Below are 10,766 nucleotides of genomic sequence, written 5' to 3' on the forward strand. Positions count from 1 at the left end.
CTGGTTTGGACAAAGGGATGGCTGACCCTTCCTGTCCAGAAGCAAACATATGCCATCTCTGCAGCCCAAGGCCCAAAGCATTACACAGAACTGACATGAAGAGTGCTTTAACTTCATGCTCCAAGCTCTGATTCCTGCTGGTGGAGGAGCTGGGTACAGCTCTGGTTGCTACCCTGGCTATCACTGGGGTGTTATTCTCCCACCAGAGTAGCAGGCACTCTGCTGGGAGAGTACTTCACACATCCTCTGCTAACTTCAATAGCTCTTCTGTGACTTCTCCAGCCTTCTTATGCCCCTAAAAAGAAATTTTACTTCATCAACCATTCCAAAATCTTCCCTCAAAATGCACATTTTTTTTTAATAAAAGCAGCTCCAACTGAATTCTGTGTAGAAGGTTTTACATAACCCTAGCTGCTTTGGCCATTGAATAGTTTCAAAGATAAAATTCAAGCTTGTACCAGACATGACAGGTCATAAACACTGCTGTGTTTAAGTGTAAGCTTAGACAGGTATTTCTGGTCATTCAGCCTGTGCTTTTGGCTCAGAATGCATGTTTGTGGGGTAGCTCAAGAACTAGAATGAATATTACTAGCCCAACTAGAAAGTAAGGCATTCTGGCACTTTTAGCCCAAACCACCTAGACTACTGCATACACATTCAACACAGACTTTACAGGTATAAATCAAGCAATATGCTAGAAATTTTATAGCATGTTTTTTATAGCTTGATCAAACAAAAATATTAAAGACACTCCTGTTGAAGTTAACTGTAAACCTGAAGAGGCTCTGAGAAAACACCAGAGCAAGTTTTGCCCTCACTCAAATAGAGAGCAGCAGTGCAATTAGCACATTGGATAATAATGTGGACAGCAAAGGGAGAGACACCCAGAAATATTTTTTAAAAATATTTGTTTTGATAAAAATAGAAATACAGTAAATTTACAAAACATTCCAATTCCTACTAAATGTTTATACACCAAAAGGTCATTTTTATGACAGGAAGTTTTCAAACAGCAAATACACATCTACTCTTGAAATGCTATCTTTCAAAGTGAAATGGAGTTCAAAAACACACTCAGTCCAATCCCACTCTACACAGTCTGAAGTCATCAAATTGGACATCAAGATCTAATCACTTCATCATAAAACAGCAAACTATTTATTAGGTACTTATCTTCAAAAGCTTGCCTTGTTAGCAGAATCAACAAACTTAATACAAAATAGCTACTCTGACTAAAAATCTATTAAAACAGTCTAAATTATTCTCAGATAAGGAGGAAGGCTTTGTAAGGGTCTTATGTTTGGTTTAAATTTTAAAAAAGGTGGGGGGGGTGGGGAAGAGGGGCAAACTCTAAGGCATTCAATATTCCCAAAGGCACTAATTTGATTACAGGAAAGCATTTTAGTGCTATGGTCATCTCAGTTCATAGGATAATGTATCAAGAATATTATTATATTCCAGGTATTTTGCCAGGAAAATATCTTCTCACAATTTTTAAGAGTACAGACTGCTGAAGGTTTACTGACAAGTGAGATGCTGAAAAACCTTGGCTTTGAAGTTCTCACTGGGAGTGCAGCTGAAATAAGATTTTACCAATGAAAAACTTCACTCAACACCAGCATACAAAAAACCTAACATTATGGCTTTGTTTCAAAAAATTCAGATCCTCATGCAAGCTATTTTGTGTGCCACATACAAAATCACATCTTCAGAAAGTGATCATACAGTTGTATTTTGCTCAGGAGACAGGGTATAGGGTTTTTGTTCTTCAGCTTGGGAATAAAACCCTGGGAGATCTTAGTTTTCCTGCAAACAATGGAAGGACACGGCTGGACTTTTGCAAATATTAATGCCCTTTTCTTGAAAGAATAAAAACTTTTGAATTACATCGTCCAAAAAAAATCTGCTCCCCAGTTTACGTCTGTCACTCAGATGCTGAAGGAGCCAAAATCTTAGTGCTTTGTTTCACTACGAAGGCAATTTTTAATCTACTTAATGTGTCAGAATAAGATTCTATCATTTTCACATCCTATCTTTTGATTTTTACTCTACATTTCTAAATCCTTCTTAGAATTAGTGAAATCCTTTGCTTAGAATGAATGATCAATACCAACTCTAATATAATCAATTGTTGATTAAGATTTTGTATATTAAAATCCATTGCAAATTCCATGTTTTGCAAAAAGAGACTTCTCATTCTTCCCAAGCTCTCCAGAGAATTAATGCAAAGAAATGGAAATATCTCAACGAAAATACAGATACGCTATTGATGCAATCATCCTGAATATGTTCGACAACAATATATCCAGAAAAAAAGGTAACAGAAATACTGAAAGAGGAAAGATACACAGGGAAAAGATTCAAGGGGAAAAAAATAATTAAACTGGATTTCCCCCTTCATTTTTGCAGAAAGTGAGATGCATAAGCCTTTTTGCACCTTTTCAAAGTGAAATGAAAGGCTACTGCCTTTCAATCTGCTGTACAAGAAAGATCAATCCTATATTACAACATGGGAAAATACAGGCAATCAGGGTGAGGAATATATACATAGATCATATTTATATCTCATAGGATTATATGTATGATAAATTTATATACTTCATACTCTTTCTCACCTATGTATTTTTATATATATTAGAAAAAAAGAAGAAGAAATAAGATCATCTGAGAGAAAAGCAACTACAGAAGTAAATGGAGAATATATGCATTTTAATTTAAGGAACCTAAGAACCCATCCCCACACTCTTTACAGCTTTACAGCAATTATGCACAAGGTTTGCATAAACACTTCAAAATCATCAAAAGCTGTTTTATCAAAACAGCACTTAAGTTTTACATATGTTTCAACACAAATCAGTATTCAGAATTAAACAGCAAACTGATGACAAAAAAAGGATGTCAGCTGTCATTTTAAACTCTAACCAGATATAGAAAGTGGACTCGAAGAAGGAAGACAAAGACTGGGCCAAAGTGATAGAAAGGTTCTTTCCAAATACTTCTTGTAATTTAATTACCCTATTAATTCTTTCACTGCCCTGGACTTCTAGCTACTCATGATGAATTTTATCAGTACCAGAAAACTTGAATAATAATTATTACTGCAGTAATGTTATTGAAACCATTATGACACAAGGATATTGCGAAGTAAGGACAGCAATAATATGCTGAGTACTAGACAATAAAAAGACATGTGGATGCAGCTGGGTTCTCTGCAGACACATCTGCAAACAATACCTGTATGGTAAAAGTATGCATTTAATTTATAGCCATAAAAAATTTAACTATAGCAAAGAAATAATCCCTTGGTAACAAAGAGACACTCAATACGAAGCCAGTCCCTGACACTCACAGGCACATCCTGCAGTAACTCTGATGTCCTGATTGTCAGCATATTCCCAATACAGAGCTATACAAATCTGTGCCACAGGAATGGCTCCATGAGTATTGACACTTGGTATTAGGGAAGTGCCTGGGCATACCAGCTATAATCAGCATTAGAAGTTATTCTGATAAAGGTAATTACTGATAGGAATGCCAAACGGAGGGACTTGAGTTCTCCAGAATTTAAAAGGTCAAATGGTGAGGAGCTGGGGGGTGAATAAAGAACCAGCTGGGCCAATTCCAGCACGGAAAGAGGTTTGCTTTTCTCTCCTAAACGGGTGAAGACTTCTCTGAATGCCACAGTTCTCAAGATGCTGGGCTTTGAACACAACTTCAGAGAGCGACGGCTTTTCAGAGGAGTGGGAGATCCAACACAATGGATGGGCTTGAGCATCACATGAAGCTGAGGGTTTGAAAAAGATACTGCCTATCTCCCAGACTGCAGCTAAGAGTCTGTACATATTTATGAAAGGCTGCAGCCAGCTGGCCAAACTTCAGATACCTCTCTCAACACTGGAGTCCTTTCACTCAGTCTTTTATCTTTTATTTCCAGTTGAAAAAATAATGCAAATACACGTACTAGTTCAGCTATTTTTCTGCAGCATGGAACTCTCATTATGCTTGCCAGGCTAGAATTTCAGATACATAAACAGAATTCAAGCAAAACTCTTACCACTAGTTTAATACTGCTTTGACAAGGTTTAAATACACTTTAGATAAGTGCCGAAAACTACAGATTGCACACAGTTACACAAAAAGACTATCTTTTGATCCACTGAAGTGATAATACATGGAGGATTCCACATGCAAAAGCCATTATTTCCTACAGAGAAGCAAGAACTTGAGAGAAGGCACTCATTATTAGAAGACAAGACCAGTCTGGCCAGAATAAGTCTAGCAGTGAGTGACTCATGGTTGCCAGTCAGTAGATATGGAAATTACTGCTTCATGAACTGCTCAAACGTCCCTAACTTCAATAGCCAAGGGCAATACAAAGCTATGCAAAGAAAACAAAAACAGCTTCAAATATGTCAGTTTTCTGAAATACGGAAGAAAAAAAATCTACAATTTTTTTCCCTTCATGTGAAAATATACAGAACCATAGAATGGCTTGGGTTGGAAGGGACTTCAAAGATTACTTAGTTCCAACATCTCCACCATGGGCAGGGACACCTTTCACTAGAGCAGGTTGCTCAGAGAGGAGTCGAACCTGTCTTTAAAACTGCAAGGGATGGGGCATCCTCAACTTCCCTTGGCAACAATAATGAACTGGAAAGCAATGGTTTCATCTTTGTATTAAATCCAAAGTCTACATAGTTCACAAGGTCTCTTTTGGACAGGTAGTATATATATACTAGCCTCCAGTGAGAGCTAAGGAAAAGACAGGAACTTCCAACCATTGGATTTCAGAGGTATACTGCAGATATGAAAATTTTGCTTACTTTTGCCGTGCTCAGAAGTAGAAAATAGACAAGAAAAACAAAGTGAGCACTGGCATGCCATTATGCTATAATGCTGTTGCTTTAGTTGCTTTAGCACAGGGTAAATAAAGGCATCAAAAGTAGTTTTTTTTCTGATTTCCAGTTGTGTTACCACTCTTCCTTTTAGAGTGCTAAGCACAGTAGAAAAGTCTGACAGGTATTTCATTATTAAAATAACCCAATCTATCTTCCTAAGTAAAAAAACAATGATATGGAAGAATAGCATGCAGAACTCCTTTGAACACTTTCTCCTGAAGTTGCCAGCCTTGAACTCACAACTGAGCTACCTCACAGCTATCCTTACGAATTTTAATACTGCATTAATTCACATTGAAGAACAAAGTACTCACATTCCTTTGACTGTCCCACAAGCCTTTTCTGTCCTAAAGAAGTGACTGCAAATATATCTCTTTTCCAGGATTTCCATGGAGAATGCTATTGTAGTTCTATGTGCTCTTCAACTTAAATTGGTGCCTCACTAAGTAACATAGATATGTACTGGCTCAAATCTGGCCTTTTTCAGTGGAGAACCCAGAAAGATAGAGTGCCTTACCTGGTGATTACTTCATCCACTGCCCATGGCTGGAGCTCCTCTATCTGTTTTCTCAAGCCCACTTAATCTTTCACAACTGCCCTCAAAATATCTCTAACAAAATATCCCCTGCCAGATCACCAATTTTCCAAGTTACTTCACTAAAAGCACAATGCCTGCAAAGTAGGTCCCACAATATTGTAGTTTCTCACATGCAGTCTTTCAGAAGGGGAAAGGATATTTTAGAGAGTTATGCCTCTTATTGCCACTGTTAGAACCAGCTGTTGGGGTACCAGCCAACAGGGGTGAGATCAAGTCACAGATCCCATCAGCAAGTCTGAGCTGCCTTGATGTGTGCTTGGGAATGTGCACAGCTCTGTACTAGTCAAAGTTCAGACATTACCAATTTCACAGAAAATAGAACACCAACAGCTGTAATATTTATTCCCCAAAAAGCTGTAAAGAAATAAAAACCACAAACAACAACATAAATAAAAAGCAGAACAAAATTTATACAATTGCTCAATAATACAGTTTTCAATGGCAAGTACAATTGTAGTACGAGAGTAGTTTAAAATTTATTCTGAGACCATCTGGGACAACCAGAGGCATGGTGAAAGGGAACAGTAAGAGAGAACCAAGTGAAAAAGTATGATAAAACCAGCAAGACAAAGTGGAAGAAGTTCCACTGGATGGGGATAGACTAAAGAAGCAGCATTACAATTCTTATTTCAGGAAACCCAGTATACAATAAAACAGCTTCTGAAGGAATGCCTTGGGCTACTCAGTAGTAATAACTACAGTGTAACAGGGCAATATTTAGAAAAAAATCTAGAAAATTATTTGCATAGCTGTGTGTGGCCAGAGCTGCCAACAATCACAAAGTCCTCTTTACAATGTTCTATGTCCCTCTTTATAAATGCTCAATTACAAAAATAATAATATGCTAAGGAACCATGCGTGCTATGCAAGAACAGACAACTTCATACATTTTCTGAGGGATTTTCCAACAACATGCAAAAGGCAGGCCTACCAACAGGAGATTTTTTATTTCTAAATAAAGGAAACATGAAATGCCTATCATTTCATCATCCCAAAGTCTTTTATGTCCATAAAGGATAGGACTTAATCATTGGGAAGTTAAATCCTTTAACTTCAAGGGAATAGTGGTTTATTAGGCACACAGTGCTTAGAAAGATACGACCCCAGCAAGGCTCACATACACTAGGAAACTACCTTTATTTTTTTTCTTAATCTGGCTATAAATCATCAATTAAATTTTCTTTCCTGGGCTAATGAAAAGAGCCTTAGCCTTTTGAACAATTTAAGTATTTAAAAAAAAAAAACAAAACAAAACAAAACAAAAAAAAAAAAAAGAAAAAGTAAAATATTAAGAATTTATTTTAGATGACAGACTTCTATACTCTGGATTCAAGGTGCTGAATTAACAGATATGAGCCATTATTTTGTTTATCACTTTACAGAAGAAACACTCCCACATTACAGCTATGAAGTTTTTCAACATGATCTGAAGCAGGTTCAATCCTTGCTTTCCCTGTTATGGTATATTCTGTTTCTCAGACAAAGCCTTTTTCCAACGCAATACAGAAACATCACTAAAGTGCTAGAAAGCAGCATTATTGTTTCATTTCCCCCCCACTAAAGAGCAATCCTTCTCCATCTCCTATCCTCACCTTCTCTCATCAATCCTACAGACTTCAACCCTCAAATGAGACACTGTCTTCTCCCACTTCCCTGGCCAAACCTGAAGTGCATCTACTGCTTAGTGTTGTAGAACACTATTATTCAAACAGAAGAACTAGAACACATAAGAACTTAGCTCTTCTTCTCCCCACCAATAGATTACAAAATCTTGTGGAGGGAAGAGAAGATGGATTACATCCAGCTGGATCTTTTTTTTTGATCCAACTCACCACAAATACTAATGACAATGCAGGAGATGGCATGGTACACATTAAACATTTTAAATGCTAGGTCAATTTATACCAAAGACAGACTGCACTCTGCACTCAAAAGGGGCAGACAGACATTACTTTTGTCCTCCTGTTCCAGGAACAACAATGAAACCTCAACATTTGCCTTTCATATGCAATATTCTCTATTAAGGCTGTGCATTCCTAGAGCTAACAGGCACATACCTACACCAGGCTTAAATAAAAACATTAAAGTTCTCACTGGCAATTAGGGACAGCTTAGTCTGGAGAGCATGCTAATTTATCATGTAAACCTGAAAATAATATGAAAGATTAATAGCTATTGGTAGAAATCTCACAAAAAACATATTACAAATTGTTCACACTCTGCTTGTGATCTCACCACTACAAACTACTCGTACAGAGCTGCAAAGAAGTTAATATTTTGATTTACTTTTTTTAATTAGGAAGTTATTTTTCATATGAAAAAGCCCACAGGTTTATAAATACCCTTTTAAAGGATCATAGCAATTTTGTCACAAAAAGCAGCAGCAGCATTTGTGATGGTCATTTGCTTATATGTCCTCTACTTCTCAACTAAGCAGCCTGCCAGGGTGACCAAGCTTACCCATATAAAGTCTTACAGGAAAAAAAAGAGGTTCCTATTATTTTTTTCATCCTGAAACAAACTCCAATTTCACTTTATAGGCAAGATATTTTAAGTTATTAAACTGAAATTAAGGTCCCCAGTTGTTCACTACAGGATTTGGAGTGGCTCATATGTGAAGGATTTGGAAAAAGCCCTGTCTGAAATTACAGTTGAACATTTTTGGAACTGCTGATAAGACTGCACAATTATTTTGCTATCAAATCTGAAGTAATTTGGTTTTCCTAGCCAGTGCCTAACTCTTACAAAAACTTTCCAAGATGACAGTTTATCATATGATATATCAATGTAAACACATGGCATAGCTCAAAACCCAGTCTACAAACACCCTGTAACAAGACTTCTGACATAAAGCACCCACAGAAACACAACAGAAAGAGCTACTTTGTCCTTACCCTCAAATCACAGTATCACTCCACACACACCCACACCATTCTTTTAGGGGGCAGGGAGGAAAATTGGCATTCAAGTGCATTAGGCCAATTAAATACTTTGATCTAGAAAAAAAACATTTTCCATAATGCAGCTCAGGAGAAATCTAACCAATCATGATGGTAAAAAAACAGCCGTAATGAAATCTTAATATTTGCTAGCCAGAAAATACATACCAGACATGTGATAAGGGAGACCTTCAGACAGCCAGAAGCTTTTTAACAAAGCATACTCTCACACTAAAAACTGGAATCTGAGTTCAAAGCTGCTGCAGAAAGTCTTTTCCCCTTCCTTCCACAGGTTTTAGAGAGCCACCAGTTAAGTTGCACACAAAGCAAATCTTTCTATCTTACTTTTAAGAAACTTCACAATAGTTTTCCCTTCTCCTCAAGAAAAAAAAAATCGGATTTTATTCTTGTCCCACAGGAAGGAAGAAGTTTTACCAGCACAATTCTTTGTTCTCACACACATTATGTTATTTGTTTCATGCCAGGAGGTAGATTTCCCTAAAGTAACACACACTGTCAGCAACAGAAGCATTGAAGCCATGGTTATGAACCACTTTAAAGCAGATGTATACAAAGTACCACTGGACTTTCAGCACTGTGGCAACACTTGCTTGCTTTATCTTCTAATTTTCTTCTTCAAATGTTTGTTTACAGTTATTGAAACCCTGCAAAAAAAATGCCTCAATTATAGTTGGTAAGAACTTTCAGTTGAAAAGTATGCAGAGTAAGGGCCTCCCTCAACTCAGTCAACCACTGCAATTTCCAGGGTCCTAATCACTAATATACAGTTCAGAGAGAGTGGAGTGGAAAAGAAAGGCTGTGAAGTAAAATCCCCATGGCATTCATACAGTTCAACATTAAGTTATGTGGACTCTGTTAAAAACTCATTGTTAAACTTCCAGTGTCTCTCAAATCCACTTCTGCTGTTAACACCAGAAGGAACACGATGTGCCCTTTTCTTCCTACAAACTTCAATTTACACTATTAACTACTGTTATGATGTAAATATTTTAGTATAGTGAAATAATAGGAGAAAGCAAATCCACAACGTTTGCAAATCAGTTCCTTATCTTGTGTACACCAGAAGTCTCAGTGCTCTGTTTTCACAACTCCTAGGCACCACAAACTAGGTTGAGAATGGTGTTTTTTCACACCCAGGAGACCCTTAATTAAGCAATGTAAAATCTTTACAAGTTCTGCAGCCTTATGTACAACAGAAAAAGTAGTAAGATGTTACCTGTTAGGCAGATATTACTCTAAAAATAACCTTTTAGGCAGGAAAAGTAGAAGAAATTTCACACAAGAGATTTCTAGTTCACCGCTATTCACTGAAGTACAGCTCAGTGACAGTCTAGGAAATCACTAACTACACTCAGTAAATGCAGAAAATAACATCCTACATTAAATGAGTGGTAAACAAATTACCCATTTGTCATTAAGAGCAAAATCTTTAGTTTTCTTTTCTTTACACCGTGCTTTCCATTACAGTGCCAAGCGTTAGTAAAACGTCTGAATTAAAAATCCGACGTGAAGAAGATGGTAATTGGCTGCAGCAGCAGCAGAACCAGCCTCAGTTCGGGCACCGCGGCTGCTGCTCTCCTCCCTCGCCAGGTGCCTGAGGAGGCACAGGCAGGCCGGCCGCTGCTGCCCGCGGCCGTGAGCACCGCGGCCTTGCCAAAACCCGCTCGGACACGACAGACACGTCCCGTCCTCCCGGCACTGACCTCTCACAGGGCTGCTGATCTCGCAGAACAAACAGACGGACCCAGAGGCCAAGGCTGCCGCGGACAGCCCCTCCTGCGGAGCGACCGGCCCGCACCGACCCGGTCCCGCGGCGCTGGGGCACGGCAGCGCACGGAGCCGGGGCGGCAGCGCCCGCCGGGGCTCCCCCGGCCCGGCCGCGCTCCCTCAGCCCCGGCGCTGCCGCCCCCCGCGCCTCGCCCGGCCGCGCCCGCCGCCGCTCACCCAGCTTGCCGCGGGACTCCTCCAGCTTCTGGATCTGGTTCTCCAGGAACAGCACGGCCACCCCGAAGACCAGCACCGCCAGCAGCTGCAACTTGGGCGGCAGCATAATCCTGAGCAGCCCCATGAGCAGCAGCAGCAGCGCCGCCCGCCCGGGATCACGACATAACGCGGGGCCCGGCCCGCGGGGGCCGGCGGGAGCCGCGGGGACGGCGCGGGCGAGGAGGGACGGAGGGAGCGCGGCCGGGGGCGCGGACAGGGCCCGGCGCCGCCGCTCTCACATCGCCGCGCGCACGGCCCGCAGCGCCCGCCCCGCCCGCGCGGCCCGGCCCCCGCCGCGCCCCGCCCGCCCTGCGCGCGCTGCTCGGC

At 40.0% G+C, this 10,766-nt stretch overlaps 1 protein-coding gene across 1 annotated transcript in view; it reads right to left on the reverse strand.

The window, feature by feature from the left end:
• The window catches only part of HS2ST1 (heparan sulfate 2-O-sulfotransferase 1), a 77,550-nt gene extending 66,893 nt beyond the window's left edge, over positions 1 to 10,657 (reverse strand). The window contains exon 1 of the mRNA XM_053985099.1: positions 10,401 to 10,657. Within this exon, the coding sequence (XP_053841074.1) occupies positions 10,401 to 10,524 (124 nt within the window). The 5' untranslated portion in view covers positions 10,525 to 10,657. The remainder of the gene's footprint in view (positions 1 to 10,400) is intronic.
• Between the last annotated feature and the right edge of the window lie 109 nt (positions 10,658 to 10,766).

The sequence above is a fragment of the Vidua macroura genome, chromosome 9 (assembly GCF_024509145.1).
Source record: "Vidua macroura isolate BioBank_ID:100142 chromosome 9, ASM2450914v1, whole genome shotgun sequence".
Lineage (NCBI taxonomy): Eukaryota > Metazoa > Chordata > Aves > Passeriformes > Viduidae > Vidua > Vidua macroura.